Source organism: Idiotropiscis lumnitzeri, chromosome 7, assembly GCF_059441095.1.
Source record: "Idiotropiscis lumnitzeri isolate Australia: NSW breed Sydney's pygmy pipehorse chromosome 7, RoL_Ilum_1.0, whole genome shotgun sequence".
Taxonomy (NCBI): domain Eukaryota; kingdom Metazoa; phylum Chordata; class Actinopteri; order Syngnathiformes; family Syngnathidae; genus Idiotropiscis; species Idiotropiscis lumnitzeri.
Genome location: NC_142397.1, coordinates 9,446,607 through 9,467,146, shown reverse-complemented (window position 1 = coordinate 9,467,146; position 20,540 = coordinate 9,446,607). Strand labels below are relative to the sequence as shown.

Genomic DNA, 20,540 nt, shown 5'->3' with positions numbered 1-20,540 from the left:
CATTTTAGGGTCCTTTCGATTATATCCAGCAATCCTTTGAAGCAAACTTGAGATTTTGTTTGATTGAAATGAACGCAGCATAGCCACAACACTGGATGACTTGCAGTAAAACATAAAAGCATGCAGTAATAATTCAACCCCCAAATAGTCATGTTGGAAAATTCCCAGGAAGGAATTTTGTCATTTTGATTGGGCACAACCACTTTCAGGGTCAAACTAATCTTCGATTTCGAACCACTTATATTAAACAGCTAGGTGACACTCGTGTAGGACCAATTTCAGTCTTAATTTTTGTGCGTGGGCCGCAAAATGTGATGACTCAACAAAAAAAAGGTGGACGGTCACGAGAGGCGTCTGTATTTGTTTCCTTGCACGTAACACTTCAGACTCCTCTCGAAGGTTAGCCAAGCACCTTTTCCTGCAGGCGTTTGCAAACAACACATTTGTACATCGTGTACCTTTGCCAATCTAAACACTTGAAAGAGAGCTCGAGGGGCAGTCATCAAAAAAAAAAAAAAAAAAAAGTTCCAAGCCTTGTAAGAAATGGTGTTTGTCACTTTCAAACACTTCCGAGTTTCACTCCTCTAAGGACACAAGTCACGTTGAAAGACAGGCTTTTCGCACACTTGTCCTTTACGACTGTGTAGTAAAACTAAATAGCTTCGTGAGCGAATTTCTGAGTTGCTGCAAACTTCTTTGGGATTTATTAGCAGCTCCTGGTATCGTTGCTTGTTTTCCTGAGGTTGAATGACAGGATTTTTTATTTTTCCTGATTGGATTGAATTGTGTTGCCACCTAAATCATTTCAGAGTGGCAACTTTATTGTGTATATAACCACAAAATAAGAAAGAGTGGAAGCGTCAGTAGGCGCCATCGGGTGAGTCCGGCAAACCTCTGCAATTACCGAGGCGGCCATTTTGTTTTGTTGAGAGATTCGATTCAGGGTTCAACTTATTTGCGATATTGCCATTGATTTTGACAAATATGAAATGAATAATGGATCATCCAAACAAATAAAACCAAACAAACCAGATGTGGTAAGGAAATTACCGCAAAGTCATGAATTAATCAATTTGCTCCATGATGACTGACGAATGAACGCAAAAATACGTCAGAAGGCTTCCTGAGCCCAATAAAAGTAGATCGGCAGGTTGATGGTTCAATTTTAGCTCGCATTCAGCTTTGGTAGTGATTTCGATTGGTTTCTTTTGAGATTCGAAGACGTGTATGCATTTGGAATGATTGTCTCTCTGAAAGTGTCGGAAGGTCACTTTTTTAAACAATGATGAAGTTTCAACTTTGTGAATTATGCGTTGTTTCACTGTCCGCCCCTGAATTTCAGGATGGCTATCCCTTTAATGCGTGCGAGGAGTATAAAGAAAGCCTTTCTGTATGAGGCTCACTTTCAGAGGTCAACGGCATGCACTCTTCCAGTTCATCCAGAGCTACACTGATTCAGTCATTTTTTTGATCATTATAGGATCGATATGCCAACTCCTTTTCGGAAATTGCGCTCATGAAAACGATACATCCAACTGCACTCCAATATTCAAGTATTTCATAATGTGAGACCTTTCAATGACCATCTGAGTAAAGGTAAAGAGTCCATATAGCTAAATTTTACAATTTGGAATTCCTAATGAAAATAGTCCTCCAAGGTACTTATTTCATGTCTTCTGGAGTCTTTTTTTTGTGTGTGTGTGTGTGTGGGTGGGGGGGGGGGCAGCTTGAGAAATGCACCCCAAATAATGCAAAATGTTGCGCCTTGTGGAAATGCGGCTATAAAGTAACGGTAATTACCGCTCCCGAGTGACTTAACCCGAGAATCACTGAACAAGGTGTTTATTTTTCAAGATACGCCGGCTGCTGTTGTGTTGAGAGTCTAGCAAATCCGTTGGAATACTGTTTTTATGGCCGTGCATAAGCGTAGCAGAGAGACTCAAAGCACCCCTTTATCTGCGGTGGCAGCAGCGTAATGACAGTTAGACGACATCATGGGTATCACGGCTCCATCAGTGACGACGTTACATCATTGAAATGACCCTACCCAGGGGGCCCGCTAAAGAGGATGGAGACGCAAGTGTACTGTGAAATCACACAGAAAAGTCGCTAGATGCTGTAATGACAATGTCTTTATTTATGTCTCTCTTTTAACAACGGTGCAAAATTGTCTACGGTTTAATTTTTTTTTGTGTTCCGTCTTAAAATGTATCAGTGTGTATGCCAAAATATGAATGACTTGAGTGCTAGTGCACATTTGTTTGCCCATCTGTGATGTTTCATCAGTTTGTCCTAATGTGTAATTTATACCAGTGCACTGTTTGTGTGTTGAATAATGTAGTATTCAATACAGTTGTTTATGGAACATGGGTTCATGATTGTGTACTTGCTAGATGAATGCCGCCGATGGCTCCCTGGTTATTCTTAATCTGTATCGTTACCGACCATAGTAAATGATCATACAACCCCCTTTTCTATGATCATCTATTTATTCGTTTGCTCGTATCATCGTTTTTCTGCTATCTGAGACATTGGTCCCTATCCTATAAATTTTTTTTTAATGGAAATAAATATACAAAACTTATTTAATTCCTCCGACCTAATCAGATAATGTCTAGGATTTTTTTTTCAAATTCATGTGATCAAGTAATATTGTTTTTAGTCTTAGTGAAGCAGCATGAGGTTCATTGCGCAGTTATTCCTGTCAGCTTCTTGATCACAAGCTGGAGGACCTTATCTACTGCATGTCTGCTCTACGTAAACACTCGTCTCTCATGTATTGAATGAACAGGAAAAAATAAGATATTGGTGCTTTTCATTCATTTATTACAGTGATATGCAAAATGTTAAAAAGAAGAAATAATGGAACGACTGATTACTTTTTCAAAGTGTTACCTCTTAAATCGATGACTGTCAAAGGCTCATTTGAAGCACTAAAGCTAATAGTTGTTCTCGGTAATGCGAAAATCATTGAGGCAAATGAGGCCTTTCTGCTGTCTCATTGTCATTTCTCTGTAACCTTCACACATTATGGGAAAATCATCCCATCCCATCTGATTTGCGCGTCATCAAATGTCGAGCCACGCTAAAACAAAAGCTGTCACATAATTGCAAAACCGCGCCCACCAGATGAGATCAAGGAATCCCCAGAATTTTTCCTCACCATTGAACAATCAAGCTTACGCCTCCGTGCCCACTCACTGTGAGCTGACAGCTTGAAAGATGTCTCGAAATCTTTTTTCTTTTTTTTTTTTTTTTTTGGGCCAATCCCTGGAGGCAGTATGTCACTAACATGAAGGGCAGTACCTCACTTTTCTTGCTCCTCACAGTCTCTTCAAAGCAATTTTCCAATATTGCCTTTCCTTCTGAGGTTGCTGTCAGCTACCCTGGAATGTAAATAAATAAATAAATAAATAAAGACAGCCCCCCCCCAAAAAAACAAAACACACACAAAATCTAATCTGGTGGGGGATGACAGAAACCTCCAAAAAGTATCAAGAGTCTGTTCTCAGAAATGAACAAGCAGTGTGCCATTATGGTAATGGAGGCAATCTTTGACCAGTTTCAAGAGGAGATACTTAACCACCAACTCCCGCTACTCCAATAGTATTTTCTCTCATGACAGGACGCAAGAAAGTCTCAAGGATCTCTTTCCCAAAATGAACAGGAAGCCACTTCTAGAGACGGGGGGGTGTCGGGGCGGGGTGAAGTCAAATTTAGCCCAAGAAAGAAAAAGCAGGAAAAAAATCTCATGGACCCATGCCCTAAAATGGAAATTCAACCAAGCAATTCTTCGCTTCACGCTATTTCGGAGAAGCATTGCCCTCGTTTAATTTGCCAGCATGACGTTTCATCACAATCTTTACTTTGACCACATCGAGATATGTTTAACTAATGTCATGATGTAGCGGGGTTTGTTCTACGACATAGCTTGTCAATCAAGTTATTTTTGTATGAAATCAATTTTCCCCATTGAAATAAATTGCAATCAATCCATTCCAGCCCTGACAGTCAACATGTTTCATATAAATAGATATTAAATAACTAGCACTGCGTTATAAAAACCTAATTAAAAAAGTGTTTATAAATTGTAATGTAGTGTTATCTTATGTGTGCCTTTGGGGGCGTGTCCTTGTGATTGATGTCAAGAGATGGAGTGTATTAGTCAGTCTGGGCATGAGTTGGCAGCCTGCATCTTCTTCTTGCAAGTGTTTTCCTTTGTACTTATGTTTGGCTTTTTATTTTGTTCATTAGTTGACTGAAAGTGTCTCAATGACCTTGGCTGTTCTTGCCCGCAGGTTGTCTGAATTTGCATAACAACCTCATACGTTTGGATGCTTGCAACTAATTATTATTCTTGGTTAAAAAACTTGTCTTGCTTTCCATGTGCGTTCCCTCTCTGGATTTGTGCAGTCTTGGCGGAAAACTCATTGGGTCTGAATTAATCGCAGCCACTGCCAAGTCGTCCATCGATCAAGCCTACAGAGACTACACAAACAAGTTTATATTGATCAAAGTCCACACGATGGACAAAAATCCATCATTTAATCCATCATGTAGATCCCAAAGTCTGTTGGCAGCCAGATTGAGCCCCCCCACTCCCTTAGGAGGACTGCACATTGCGCAACTTTGCCCCCATCCGAAGATTGAGTGAAGTGCTTTCACTTTGCATTCCCCCGCTGATCCAAGAGCGAGTGACAAACGGTGACCGTTTGAGCCTCCGCTGCGCGATCCAAACGGACAGCACGTCAGCGTATGTGGGAGGACGAGTGAGAGATGAAAGAATCTGTCATTTTTCGGCCCCCTTCTGCTCCCCCCGCCACCATTTCATGACTCATCCAGAGCTAGCGGCAAAAACACCCTGACCACTCGAACCGGTTCCGCTCGTCCTTGTGATTTAAGCCTCACAAGTGTCCAATAAAATCTCAGCCACCATTGACCGTGACAGCTTGACACCTTGCGGCGCAGCTGTTTGTTTTTAACCACCACCGCAGGGGGTGCTCTCCGTTTTTTGGCCGCACTGCAGACACAATGGGACGAGCTGAAAACGGTTATCGTAGCGTTCACATGCTTCAAAGGCCACCATCTTATTTAATCAACACAAACCGATGCAGGATTGCTTAGAATGAATGTTTATAATAAAAAGTCTCAAGGAGCTGTATTCACAATTTGACAGGAGGTTCGGCTAATTGATTTCAAATATTGCAATATTTGGCCTGTTCCTTTGGGTCCTACTTAAGATGCACGAAAATGTCTCTAAGACCTGTGCTGGAAATGGTCAAGGAAGTCCTGCAAATTTGGGGTGCGTTCCTATTTTAACCAAATCCTCCGAGGCAATTAAGTCAAACTGGAATCAGGGATGGGCCTTCATAGATTATCAAGGTTTACTTTCCTCAAAGCCGTATTTAACCGTTTTACTCTATCAACGTTAAACTCTTTTTGCTTCCCTTTCAATCACTTAAGTACTCTTTCGTTTTATAAACATTGTTTGTGGAAAAACATTTACATTTGTGTTTCATGGAATCCACCAACTACTGGCCTCTTTTACGTTTCCCACTTTTGACGTGCTAGTCACGTTTTCTTGAACCCACTTCTATTATGCTCATCAAAACTGCACAGAGCGTAAATACAACAAAAAGAGGTGGACAAAATATCGACATCGCTATGTATCCCATCACTTTTCTGCAGAGTCAACAACAAACATCAAATAATTCGTACCACAGCAATCCGATAAAGAATATCCATTTGTGGTTGTTTGCTTTTACGTATGTTTAATGTATGTGTTTGTGTGTGGGTGTGCACGTGCGTGTGTTTGTGCGTGTGTGCCCTAGCAGATGTGATGGAGGGGAAAAGCGCCATGCTGCTGGGCATGAGTCAGTGGAACTCCAACGACCTGGTGGAGCAGATTGAGACACTGGTTCACATGGACCCGTCTCATGGTACACACACACACGCACACTCATTCCGTTCATCTGAGAAAAACTTTTCTTGCAAAGAATAAACTAGGACGTCTTGGTGTTATCCAAGGTTTATCGTTTTATATATAGAATGTAGTGCCACAACAATATCCTCTTACCGATTCCGCCCTTATTGTGCTTCAAGTGAAGTTTTCTTTTTTTTTGTCACGTTTGTGGTGTGCTGCTTCATTTGAATACCACAAGCAATATTCCAAATGTCACTGGCCACATATCAACAATCATCCCAGTGGTGGCGGGGGAAAAAAAAAAAATGCAAAACAGAATGAGGACGGGGAGCTTACAGTCTGACGCTGTGAGCTGATTCTTTGGTGCTGCCTTGGAATATAAAGAGCGTGAGCATAGTGAGCCCAAGATGAACATAAGAGGGTGCAGAGGGTTGCGACTGCTGGGGGGGGCCCGATGATGACATGCAAAATATGCAATCTGTTTGAACCTTACAGCGCTTTTCCGACTGTGGGCTTGAATCGCTGCTAGTGGAATAACACGTATAGCTCGGAGCTGTCTTAAATGGCAAAAAAAAAAACTGCAGCATCTTGTACAAGGTGGTCTGACAAACACGACAGCTATTTTCACATTTAACATCACGACCACAAACAATTGTTTACAAGGCATTGATGATTGTTGTTCGCCAAGTGTTCTTTTGTGTGGATTCCTCGCAATAAAGACGAGACGAAGTGCATAGATTGCGGTACGCAACTTGCCGTTCTAGTAAATCCCAGGCACGAAAAAGAAGAGATTACGTTGAGTACATGTGCTGACTGCAGGATACGAGGTGTTCTGACTCGCATGGCATGTTGGTGGTTGCACACTCATTCCCAGGTGATGCATCGTTGATTTGTTGGACGAGGAGAGAAAATCGCGCGCTTGAAAAGAAAATTGACTTAAGCGCAAACGGGAGAATATGGCCCGCACATACAATTGTTTACAGCTTTTGGATCAGAGTGTGCGCGAAAAACTTTGGGGATTGCACCACATTCCATGTTACTGTCATAAACACTGCCATTTTTTTTTTTTTAATTCCCCGAGGCTCTTCTCATATGCACTGCTCCAAGTTACACAATTGTATGTTTGTTATTGCGAGGCAGCTCCGTGTTGCGTTCCTGCATAGTCTCCTCTTACTGGCACAGAATAAATTAGGTTAGTTGGACCGCTCTTGGTGTAAGGTAAGAATCCCTAACACAGCGTCCTAATGAAGAATCCAAATAGAATCCATTCAACCAAATCTTAGCCATCTTGAGTGACGCACACAATGTGCTGCCGACACAATGGGAAACTTTCATTTGTACTCTGCGCTCATAAATCAGCGCAAGGTTTTATGTAGATTTATGCCGAGTCTTTTGGTTTTTAATAGAAAACTCCGACTCGCTCTGAAGCTGCTGAGTGATTTGATCTATTGCTTTGAGGGATGCATTGCTATTAATGATAATAATAATCGTAATCATGTTCATACTTAAGCTTTTTGTCTTCCTCCATTAATGTCTGTCAAATGTCGCCTCCAGAAACGCACAGCGTGCTAAATGGAAATATACCGTCCAGCTTTAATCAGTCAATTCTAATCAATGTAACTTCAGCTCAGTGAGCATTTGTTGATGCGTGCGTGTATGTGTGTGCGCGAGCATGCATGGGTGAGCCCACCACCGAAGGGTTCATTTTAAAGCCGGTGTTCGAGGTTCAAATAAGAGGTTACAATTAGGGTTGGTGTTAAAATCCAAGTTTGGGTGTTGAGCAAGAGTGAATTACTAGGGAATAAACCCTTAATTAACAAATCTAACTCAATGCGTGTTCGTTTTTATCTTCAAGAAGGAAAATGTTCAAATAAAGGCTCAACCACGGATCGAAATTTGTTCCGATAATCTCTTCACTTCTCTGGAGTTCAGGAAATAGGACAAGTCAGATATCTGGGCGGCTTTTCTTATCGTGCCAAGGACTCGTACCCGAGAAGAATGCAGCTGAAAAAAGAGCGCCACTAAAATGTCGCCCTCACGATATATAAGGTTTCTCATCCTAGACAGGTTTTTTTTTTCTATCATAGGTCATGTCGGTTAAAATCGTGCTTCCTCTCTTCCTCCGTCGCACGGGTCCCGCCTGGTCCCACAACCTGGTGTCGTCCAGCATCCTGCATCCTTCCTTGTCTTTTGTGTGGGTGTGTCTGAGAGTCCCGGGGTACAATCCCCAATTGTTGTCTTTGTGTGTGGGTGCCGCTAACTGGGGCATCTTGATGCTGCTGTGCAAGTTCAGTGTAAGGTCTTTAGCTTTACCGTGTATGTGGCGGATGTGCTTTGAAGATGTTCAAAGTGATGTATAGATTATAAACAGTCTACGGAACTCAACACATTTCAACAGAGTAATACATGAATAACATACGAGAATCATATAAAAGACCAGTAAACACGGTCACTTGTCATTATTGTGCACGGAACCTCTAGTTTCATTTGCTAAATGTGTAACACTTGCAGTAAATATGAACCTGCTAATGTTAATGATTGAACATTCTGCCGCGTAAATGCTTAACAGAATGTCACTAATGTAATAGATTCCTTTAAAGTTTTCAAATTTGAGTTTCAAACCGGTAGGATTTTAAATAATGGTTTCAAGATGGAGGCAGAGTTTCAAATGAGGTTTTAATGCGAACCTTAAGGTCTTAAATTAGGGTTTAAAGACATCGTTGGGGTTAATTTATGGTTTCAAATGAATTAGATTACATCACATGCTTTGTGATGATTTAATGCCAATCAATTGGCGTAACATTTTGCTTACGATTAGTAACACAAACTATATATTCATGTTTTATCATGTCAACAGTTTGACCCTGAAGCCTTCCCATTATTTCCGTTGGGAACATGTTTTCAAAATACGAAAAAAATTGGAGCCGTGAGAGATAGATGTGTTAGCTGTGAAGCTTCCAACTCAAAGGTAAGCAGAAGCTTTCAAAGACTGAACTTCAGTGGGAAACGTCAGCGCGCTCCCGCGGAGTTCAAAAAAATATCTCCTGCGGAGATGTTCCGCCGAGTGCCTTTTCTACGCACGCACGCGCGCACGCACGCGCGCACGCACGAATAGGACTAAAGTGTTAAGGACCTGTGAAGTGCCCCACTGTCACACAAGTACTGGACTCCTTTGAGCATTTGGCGCACGAGTGTGACCGAATGTGTGGTGGACCTTTTTTTTTTTTTTTTTTTTTTTTTTTAAACTCCGTGGATGATTTCAAGTCCTTTAGTTCTCAAAGTGGACCAATCACATTGAACTAATTGCATGACATGTTAATTCCTTGCATGACTGGACATACTGTGGATTAATTTCTTTTCTGTCATGAATGAAAAGCAAGGAACAATTGCATCACAGTAACAAGACTCATCCGTTGTTGGCATGTGGGGACATTTTTTACTCTCTGTGGATGGATTGGATGAGTCATTGCGTTTCTTTGTATTCTTCAATGTGGCGGTTATCGAGAATAAGTGGCAAGAGCAGTGATCACATTAATAGCTCCCAGCTGTCCATATTTTAGTCCCATCATCATTTGTGCGCACGTAATAAGCGCTGACATTAGCGCAGGTCACATAGGGATGCGGTGCAGGTCGGCGTCGTGGCTTTAAGGGGAAATCTACCCGCAATTAACGCCTGAAAAGTGCAGCGGGCTTGTCCCAGTCAGCAGCGCCTATTAGAGCGTCGTCTATTTGTCGCTTCCTATGAAGCCTTTATGGCTTCCTAACCTCGCCAATTATTCCTTCATCTCCATTTTTTTACAATTGTGCTCAGCCTGGGTGCTCCCATTTAAACCCCCCACTCTGCCCTTTTTGCACCTCGCCTCTATTCCCATTATGTCCCTCAATGACGTCACTCCACTCATCGAAACACTTTTAATCAAAGCAGAACGGCAAGAAATGGAGGACCTCACAGTAAAACAGGATCATCTGGATAAAATGTACTTGCTTCCGATTTTAAGTAGGAATGCCCAAGTACCAAAACCAGGTAGCGGTATCGAGTAGTCATGTAAGCTGCCGATACCAGCCAATGATACTCGAGGCAAAAAAAAAAAAAAATCCTCACCGACAGCAGTTGGCGCTATACTGCGGCAGATTGATAAATCTGCAAAACATCTGGGTCAGAAAGAGAGGTCATTAATTTTTCTTTTTCATTGTGTGAGAAACTAAATTTTATCTATCAAAAGTACGACAAAAAGTGAATAGACGGACTTGGTCTGGGGAAAAAATGGTTTTGGTCATCCCTAGTTTTAAGACAGGGTTTGGGTTTAGCATTTCATGACAAGCTAGAGTTTAGGTTTTCTAATTAGGGTTTTAAATTAGGGTCGTGGGTGACGCGTATGATTTGTTTTGTTTTTACGCTGGGTGCCCCTTTTTTGCTATATTTATCCAGGTAAGGCAATCGAGTATTGATTCTTCAAATGTTAAAACCTAGATTACGGTTTCAAATTTCAGGTTTTTAGCCACTTTAGTTTGGAGATTTTAAACATGACTTAGGGCAGGGGTGTCGAGATCCAGTCCTGGAGGGCCGCTTTCCTGCTTGCTTTCAATCTCTCCCTCAAGGACTGGAGTTTGACACCCCTGGGTTAAGGTTTCTAATGCGGGCCGCGTGGTGCAAAGTGCTCTGCAATTGCACACATGGTCGACGACATTATACGAAAGGCGAAATATTGCCTGCCAAAAAAACACCGTGACACCCAATTCTACCGCTGCCAAGTCTAGCAAACTAAAAAAAAGAAAACTCTACGCATGCGCGCACTTAAACTGCGCTTTTCACACGACTTGCGCCCGGAATGAAACTCGGAGCCCTAAGTCTTTATATTGGTTGTGGCACTGAAATGAAAGTCCGCATGCCTTTTTCCATGTTGAAACTGCCGAGGAAGTCACACCAGGCAATCTTTGAGATGAAGAAGCGCGCTGGCTTTGCTCACGTCTGTGTCCTCCTGCGGCGCTCGTTTCCCAACCATCTGCTTGGCTACACAAGATAAATGTGACACCGCGACAGCGAGAGACCTGAGGGGGAAACCAGAGCCGAACGGCAAAGATGCACGCTAGAAACCTCACATTGTGAGCATGGTATTCATGCCGTCTGTACCGAGAGGGCTCCAAATGATGATGAGATCAATATTTCACACCTCCTCTTGGAAGTCCTTTCAACTTCCTTCCTTCTATCCTGTTTGTCTCGTTGACGAGCTAGGAAGGGAGATGAATTTTAAACATTTTCTCAGCACAGCGTGTGCTTTGTTAGTGTTTTTTTTTTTATAGCATTAGCATTCTTCGCGCGCAGATATGGATATCGATACCAACTCTCGCCATTTCGCCTCTTGCGAATAAACGCCAAAATCCATTTATCATGCTTATGTGGACCGATGGCTGCATTATTACTTGCAGCCATTAAGCTCGGCGTATTACTTCAAGCATGTATGACCTCTCTTCTTGAAATAGTCCTTTTCTGGGATGCAACAATGTTTTGCCTCCCGGGAATGCCGGAACTTTCAACTTTTCTCCTTCCTTCCTTCCCTCTACTTTTGTACAAGAAAGGAAAACCTCCCCTCCATTGATTTTCTGTTTCTTTGTGACCAAAAATAGTGTTGCCGTGCAGCGCAGTCCCTTGTGTGTGCCAGGGCTGGGAATGGAGGACAGACGAAAACCAAATAAAATTTAGAGAGGAACCGCAATGAGATGACACGGTGTACAGAAGCTTCCGGAGCTATTTTTTTTAAAATTTTTTTTTTTTAATTAATTTATTTTTTTCTCTAAATGGGGGGGAAAAACACATAGCAACTGACCAAATAGGTTCCGCAACATCCAGTCTGCAGATGCAATGTCGACAAATCAAGAGGCATTAGTATACTATCGACCACTTTCACGGATCAATATCCGTTTGCAGAGGTGGGACTAACTCATGTGCAAGTTATAAGTAAATGTCAAGTCTTAACCTTCAATTTTCAAGCAAATAAAGGTTGCTGGCAACAAATCAAGTTCAGTCCTCCACTGAATTTCAAGCAAAAAAATTAATCAAGTTAAAAGTCAAGTCATACAATCCTACTAAGGAACAATGTACACTGCTCCCAAAAAAATCTGGATTGTCTGCTTTCCGGTGAAATTGCAGGTTGAACCTAAACCTTCTTCAGTGCTTTTGTATTTTTTTTTTTTTCCCAACTTGGACACGTGCGCTCAAAAGTTGAGAAAAGGTCAAATTAAGTTCACCTGGAAATATTTTCTCTCAATCTGAAATTTCTTGTGAAAGCCAAACATCCCTAACGTTTTGAGAGTCGTGTATATTTACACATTTGCCACTTCTCGGTCAGTATCACAATGGGGAAATGCGGCCCTCTGTTGCATTTCGTGGTGGTAAGGGATTTTGCCTAAAAATTCCAAAATTGGCGACGGAAGTGTGACTCAAGTCAAGTTGTGTGACTTCAGTACCCCATCGCTCTCAATTTGTGCCACGTATGGTTGACACCTGAATTATAATTTATTTATTTTTTTTAATTATTATTACCTCCTTCCAGAAGGTCTCTATCAGCTGGGCGATCCACGCTGTGCCCCACAAAGCAGCATCGAGGGACCGGAGGACGGAGAGGTATGATGCAAGTAGACGAGGTCTAAGCAGATCCACCGCATAATTGTGTTACTTGGAAGATGGTGTAGAAAAAAAAAAAAAAATCTTCATTCTGATTCACAAAGATTTTTGCTCCGTCTTGTGTAGAACTCCAAATGTCGGACGCACGTGCTGCTGCTGGTGGTGCACGGTGGCAACATCCTGGACACGGTGGGCGGCGACCCGAGCGCAAAAGCGGGCGACGTGGCCACGCTGGCGTCCGTGCTGGAGAAGGTGACGCGGGCGCACTTCCAGGCCGCCGCCGATCACGTGATGATCAAGTTGGTGCCGTGCCCTGCGGTGTGCGCCGAAGCCTTCTCGCTGGTGTCCAAGTGAGTCTTTCATTATCCTGGTTGGATTTTGCCACTCTGCATAAATGAACTTTTTTTTTTTTTTTTTTTTTCATTGTGTCCTGAATACTCATCACTTATTATAATTCCCCTCGTTATTTCAGCTTACCTCTGCAATAATTTGGTCCCGCTCCAATACACTAAATTTAACTTTTCTTTCTCGAGCCATCTTTTCAATGATTAATTTTACCTCGGGGCGTTTTAAGCACAGGATGTGAATTAATGTTCCTGGCAGAGGTATCTTTGTGGATTCGGTGCTAATTGATGTTTGATTTGCATTCATTTTGCATTTGTGTCATTCTATTCATAATGGAGGCGCACGGCTGCTATCAGCTCGGTCCTGATTCTGAATTATAAAGCCTCGCATCCAATAAAACATTTTGCCGAGCTCCTTTGTTGAATATATGAGGAGAAATAACGCCTTTTACGACTCTGATTATTTAGCTTTTTTTAAGTGCTAATGATGTCGTTTCACATTTGCGCCGCGTCGTTTGCTTTTAAGGCTCAGTGTTTTTTGGTTGAACGTTGGTAGACAGAACATGTTCAGCGGCGTAGAAGGAAAAGAGCGGTCCTTTGGGTGTGATACCGCCGCGTAGGTTTGATGTATGCGTCGCAGCCTCAAATATTTAAAAACATGTTCCTGTCTGAGTCGAGAGGGAATTCATTATTTTGACGTGATTCCCAAGACTGCTTTCTATGCATGAAGTCGTCGTCACATGTTGGTTTGTTTCATGCATGGGGTTTCAAATTAGTACATAGGTGTTAGGGTTTCAAACGATGTTTCGGTTTTCATTTCAAGCAGTGTAGACAGTTTCCAAATGGGGGGTTTCCAACCTGTCTTTGAGTTCCAAAAAAGGGTTTCAAGCCTGGCTTAGGGTTTCAAACCGGGTTTTTCAGACATGGATTTGGTTTTCAAAATCGGATTTCAAGCAACGATTTATTTCAAAGTAGTGTTTAAAGCCACAATTAGGTTCAAACGTAAGGTTTTAAGCCATGGGAGGGGAGTTAAACTGGGGTTTCAAACCAGCCTGGGCTCAGATTTCAAGTCGTCAAGTTTTACAAGCCATGGTTAAGATTCAAGACAACTCAATATATCCACGTTATTAATATAGTCGAATGACCAAAGATGAAACAAAGTGCTATGCAAAAATAAAAAAATAATAAAAAAATCCAACAAAAAAACGGAAGACAATTGAACCTACTAATATCATTTAAAAACAGTGAAACAGTAGCAAAATTAAAAACAATTGAACAAATAAGACATTTTAGCCAGGTTGAAATTTCAAAGTGTGACACTGCGGACCCGAAGCTACGTCTCGTAGAGCCCCAGCAGGTCTGGGAACCTCAGTGTGAGAACCACCGTTATAAACGGTAAATGTAGTCGTCACAGTGTAAGCTGTAATGACAGTTAACTGCCAGTACAGAAAAATGTCATTATAGTATTATAAATGGCGTTATCTGATAAGACGGTGTTGGTCAAGTGGGCGTGCTGATCCTCATTTGGCCGGCGCCACACAAATACAAACATAGGATGAACAGGTGGGCTGCCGTCGCTGGCTAATTTCCACTCGCTTCAGCCAACAGCTTGCCTGACAAAAAAATGGCGCAGAGGTGGCGCAAGCGAAAAGTTTCACACAAAAACATGCCGCGTTGGACGTGATTTGAAATGGTGTATCGTCGGGCATTCCCGTGGAGACACCTCTTAGTTGGAGACAGCTTGTCGCTCGCCTCAGAGACCCGCCGTTATCTGATTAGCCACAGGCGCTACTGAAGTTAACCTGTCAAAACAACACAAACACTCTGCTCCATCTAAAAACACGTGCACTCGAGCAGAAGGAGCTTACAGCATTAATTGCCGTGCTCTTCAAATTAGGTTTTCAAGACTAAGTGAGGAGGTAAATTAGAGTTCGAAAACGGGATAAAGGTTTCGATTTAGGGTTAGGTGGTTAAATAAGGCTTACAAAATCTTTTTTTTTTTTTGGGGGGGGGGGGTCTGGCTTCAAAGCTGCCGGTTTAAAAAAAAAAATTAGCCACACTCTCCAGTACATAAATAATGTGATTTAAAACAATACTCAATGTAGTTTACAGTTTTGGGTGTCCGCCTACACTGCATGAAGTAGAGAGGCGTCAAAACTCAGTGGCCAAAATGCACACAATTATGTAGCGGCGGTGGGCGATCATCAAAATCACACTCCTCTCCACAGGATCTAGATAATGTGATTTAAAACAATGTTTGAAATTTATAATTAGAGATGGCTGGATGAAATAGTCAAGCGTGAAGTCTGAGTGGCTAATATGCGTGGCATACACTTGATCAGTGAATAAGGGCGATGGAACGTGCACAGCAGCAGTGGTAAAAAGAATAAAGGTCATTGATCAATGTTAATGGATACAATTTGAATTATTGAATATAAAAAAAGAAGAAGAAGAATTAGTTATTTGATCACATTGAAGCAGTCTGGTTAAATGTACAATAAGTTGCAATTGCTGAAAATGATACTCCTCCAAATATTTGGGGATGGAATTTATTCATGTATGTTGTGAAAAGTCCTGGAAAATAATTTCAAGAAAAGAGTGAGCCCCCGGAGAGGTTTTCGCAATTTAGCGGTCCAAACCAGTACTGAGGTTTAAAATTAGGGTTTAAAAAAAAAAAAAACAAACAACAAAAGATTAGGATTTGAAATTCCCGGACCAACTCGACTGACGCTGGCGCCTGAGCTCGAACGGCATCGGGAAAAGGCTGCACAGTCGGATATGCTGCACGGCCAATTAACGGCAAAAGGTTTCCATATTGATTTCTTTTCACGCCCGCCAGCCAATGGTGCCTGCCCGCCGCCTCTGTTGCCACCTTGAGAGAAAAGAAACACTTGGACTATTAAAAAGCTGACATGAGCCGGAGAATGGTGAGAAGCCTCGGAGGACGGCTTAAGAGGAAGGAAGAGGAGGTCTAGCTCGGACTCTCATTATTCTGGCAGGTTGCGAGTCACAACTGCGACTATTTACGGTCTCACGCTGTTAATGAAGAGACGTCGAGGAGCACATTAGCTTGTATTTCTTCATCCTGAGTGCAATTAAGCAGAAGCTGCCAGTCAACGCAGTTTTTTTTTTTTCTCGCGGTGTGAGATGTTTTTTCTTCTAACAGCTGTGATGGTGACCAGGTTGATTGGTAGTGCTATCTTCTGCTATTAATGGAGCCACTTTGTCAGAACACCTTCATCGGGTATGCAAGAGCATCTCCAAAGCTTTCTATAATGACAATTAAGAGAACCGAATAGTATATTATAAATATAATAATATATATTATATATTATAAATTATTGTTTGACAACCTGTTGAAATAGCTGATAATTTCTGATATACTACAATACGATACAAACGTTCATGACCCAGAATAACCCTTGACGAGGATGCAACATTCGCCACCTTCAAAACACTTGCAAATGTTCGCCCCCTTTTAAGCCTCTAAAAATAAGTCATTTTTTTGACAAAATTATTTTTGCCCTAAATATATCAGGATGCTGACCACCTCTGTTAATATTGGCTACATCTTTTAGTTAAATGGATCATTCATCTCTACTCCTGTAATGAAATATTTAATAAATATAATTTAATCAGAACTTGGTTAAGTTGTTGGTGTTTTCTGGGAAAAAAAAAAATGACTTGGACCATTATTTTATGAGGGTGAGGACATTGCTTGATTGCTGTGAAGTTAGCGGCGACCGTTTAGCACCTGTGCCTCAAATTTTGCTGGCTAGTCAAGACAAAAATCTTCACTTAAAATGAGTGGAGTTTTGCCTGCCACTAATATTCACAAGCCCTTTCTTTTACTTCCTCCTAAGTATTCCAAGTGTAGCACTTGTCTACATTCAACTTTCTGCATGTTCTCCATTATCTTACAAGCGTGCTGGGGCTCTGCTTTAAAAGAAAAAAAAAAAACATGAAGCAATCGCTCACAAAGGAGGCCCCGGAGTGCAGCAGTCAAACGGCATCTCCCGAGGCTTGGGATGCATCCTGCATGCCAGACAGATGCACATCTCACAGTCCGCCCAACGTGACGCGTCACGGGCCGCTTCACAGCTGCACGTCCTTCTTGATAACCGCTCCCCTGGGGCACCAGCCGAGGTTAAAAAATTATTATACAGTTGCTCGCAGAGTATGAACAAGAAGAAGTGACAGGAGATGGAGAGCAACTGACAACTGCTGTGTTCATCCACGTTCATTAGCCCGCGTGCTGTTAATTGTTTTCGCAAGGGTCTGCACTCGTTATGAAAAATGTGTTGCCAGCAGTTTTGGAGCGACATGAATTTTACGCCAAAAGAACATGGAACGTCTAATGATGTTGTCAAGTGGATTGAGTAGACTTTGATCTGATTTGAGAAGATGATCTCGATCTGTGTTTCGCAAACTCCTCAGGTGTGCAGCAGGAAATTATTCAATTAATTGAAACGAACTTTAGCTACAAAATGCCAGCAAACGTGTAACGGGCAAAAAGAATCATTAGCAAATTACTCTTCCACTAGATGGCATAAGGTACAATTAATGTGTATTCACCTTTTGCCATTCATACAATAAAGTAATCGCTTTGTATTCAACTAGCCAAGATCTTATTGGTAAATTGGAGTGCGATTTTATTTTTCAATAAAGGTTGGAAAACACTGATTTCGATAAATGTTTAATTAAAATGTATTAAAAATTGTGTTTAAAGGGCCACTGTCTCTAAGTTTTGAATACTTTCATTATAATTTGCTTTTGCTTGTTCTTGAAGGGAGATAAAAAAAATGTTAAAATTATTATTATTTTTTTTTAGGGTGGTGTGGATTTTGAGGTTAGAGTATAAAATATGAGCCATTTTTGGGGAGGTGAGACCTTCTTTGGCGTCTAGTAGAGTAAGGCGCCACAACCGTCTCTTGATCTTTCTGACAGCCATTAAATCGTTCAATTTGAGAATAATGCAGTCTTCTTAGTCGTTACGATTAGCATAGCGAGCATTAAAGACAAAAAGACTGGGGGGAACTTCCCTCGAAACTTGTCAACACTGTAGATGTGATCCTTCTGTGTTGCCTGGGGCCCCCAGAGGGTCAAGGAATTCCCCTCTTAAAAAAGATTTTTATAATTTGTCGTAGTGTATTATTTTGGTACATGGAACTGTTTGGAGTTTGCCTTGATATGCAAATTAGAATCATTTTGACTGCAAGCAAGAAGTGTGACTGAGTGTGAGCCAGACGGACGACTTTGTGGATGAGCCTTATTAAATTGTTAACTGACTCTATGGTTGTAGTTATGTTTCTTTTATTGCTGCATTTGTCACCCAATGTAAAAAGCATCCACATCATTTATTGCAAATGATTCTGCGGAGTTGCAGTTTGAGAACGAATGCGATCAATGCTTGAAAGTTCACTGACAGAACCGGTGGCGCACCTCAGTTGCTGATGCGTTGCAGCCTTGGCCGAGCTTCGCTGCCATTTCCTGTAATCCCGGCGACTGATGGATGGCGTTGACAGTCAGTCAGTGCAAGGAGAGCGTGTCGGGCGATGCCATCTTTTCCTCCTGCACACATCCATTCAAATCAACTTTGGCTGACACACACATGCGGGCGCTCACTGGTGCAAGTTTTATTTTTTGTGACACAACAAAGCTTTTGCTCCATATGCACCACTGGGACAAAATTATTGGGACGCCCTATGGAAATTCAAATGTTGAATTTATGCTTTTTTTAGCAGGATTTTCTCACTATAACTATGATATCCATGCTTGTCATTTAAAATTGGGTCGATTTTTTTTTTTTTTTTTAATGATCTTATTTTTTTCAAACCAAGTATTACAAAGTGCAGGACAGAAATTAAGAAGTGTTGGTGATTTGTGCATCCCCTCTTGGTCCTCTAGTCTTAACCCATACAGCTACGACGAGAGCTGCGTGTCGAGCAGCGTGGACCACCTGCCGCTAGCCGCCCTGCCGCTGCTCGCCATCGTTTCGCCGCGCTATCAAGATGCCATCGCCACCGTCATCGCCCGCGCCAACCAGGTCTACCGCAGCTTCCTGCAGTCCGATGACGGGCAGGGCTTCTCGGGACAGGTGCGTGGTTTTTGCTCTCTTGGTGTATGTTATTGTTTTTTTTGCTGATAAATATATGAAATGACGCTTTTCCATTAACCTGGTTCCGCACCGAGATTTCGCTTTTCCATTTGAACTTTTAGGGGGGGGCAAGCGGTTAAAATTGGAACCACTTTTCCTAACCATATCAGAAGCCATTCTGAATCGCTGGCCGTCTGGGGCCAAACAGGGCTGTGTCATAACTGTTATCTGATTGGCCAACAGCGATGCATGACGCAACTTCGCTGCAGACTCATTTCCTGGTTTTGGACGAGCTGCCCACCAGCTGTCGCCAAAGTCGTAAAAATGCAGTATACACAATGAACATAATTTTTACAACACCGCTTACCCATATTTACAATTTAATGTACTAATGGATGTTTGCGAGCCCACCCGCTTGCTCACTGGTTCCCATTCACTTGAATGAGAGGTCTCCAGCAGGAGACCAGCGGCTCGATGCTCCCCCCGGGGGCATGACTGATTTTGGGATCCCGCACCAGAGATGGTGGCATTGGATGGCCGCCGCAGAGGCTTAAGCGGCAGAGTGAGGATGACGAGCCATTGATTCGGAGAGGCGGCCAAATGAATGAGAGTGAGCTCTCCGTTCGGAATGACTAAGCACGTGCGGCAAGCTCTTGCAAAATCACTATCGCGGTATTTCATCCATGGTATATCATGAAATTGTAAACTTTGTTAAACATTGTCTTAAACCAGGCAATTGTTTTTTTTTTTCCAAATGTGAAAGGTTCTGTGCATAAAATGGGATGTACCTTGCGACATTGCCACATCATACACTGGCAAGTCATATTTTGGCCTGCAACTTGTCAAATGTTATGACATGTTGTAATGTGGTGCAAGCTTGCACAATTCATTTGATCCCGCCCCCATCCTGCCTCACACCTGATGTAATGGAAAAACAACGGAGTCCATGTGCAGCGGTGCCGGGCCACACAGAGTGACATGTATGGGGATCTTTGGGGCTGATGATTTGACAAAATTAGCAGCGGTTGTCCACAAAACTCCTTGCAGGGGTCGATTCAGTCTCGATTAGCCAATCAAGCAAAGGACTGAATCAAGAGCTGCAGGTTAGAAGTAGCAAAGGTGATTACAATAAAGGTATAATTACAATCTCACCATTGGCTATTACTCTTGATTAGTTTGACTCTTATGGCGACACAGAGACACACACAGTATGCACACAGTGACTGCACACTAACAGAGAGTGCATTTTACTCTAATTGAGTAAAATTATATTCTGAAAAAGACTATCCACTGCCAGTCTAAAACAATACATTTTACTCAAAGTAGCGCATTAATTGTACTCCAAATGATTCAAATCATCTTTATTTGATTAGAACATAGGTTACTCAACCACAGAGTAGGGGAGTGAGGCCTCGTCTATTGAAATTGAATAAAGAGATTTTGATCCATTCTGAACATTAACTCCTGATTAAATACAACTATGAGGGAAAAATGTGACGGTAAAAATTAGTGTAGCAATTTTACTGTGTGCATGGTACATGTTGAATTTCAGAA

General features: G+C 42.0%; 1 protein-coding gene across 3 annotated transcripts in view; it reads left to right on the top strand.

The window, feature by feature from the left end:
* LOC148333464 (membrane-associated phosphatidylinositol transfer protein 3-like) overlaps positions 1–20,540 on the top strand; it is a 53,641-nt gene that overhangs the window by 9,619 nt on the left and 23,482 nt on the right. Inside the window, exons 3-6 of one of the 3 annotated variants that reach the window (XM_088300710.1) lie at positions 5,835–5,939; positions 12,475–12,545; positions 12,672–12,895; positions 18,797–18,986. In XM_088300710.1, coding sequence (XP_088156836.1) covers positions 5,835–5,939; positions 12,475–12,545; positions 12,672–12,895; positions 18,797–18,986 — 590 coding nt within the window. Of the gene's footprint in view, positions 1–5,831; positions 5,940–12,474; positions 12,546–12,671; positions 12,896–18,796; positions 18,987–20,540 lie in introns of all 3 variants that reach the window. The other 2 variants (XM_088300711.1, XM_088300709.1) reach the window with 2 other exon arrangements.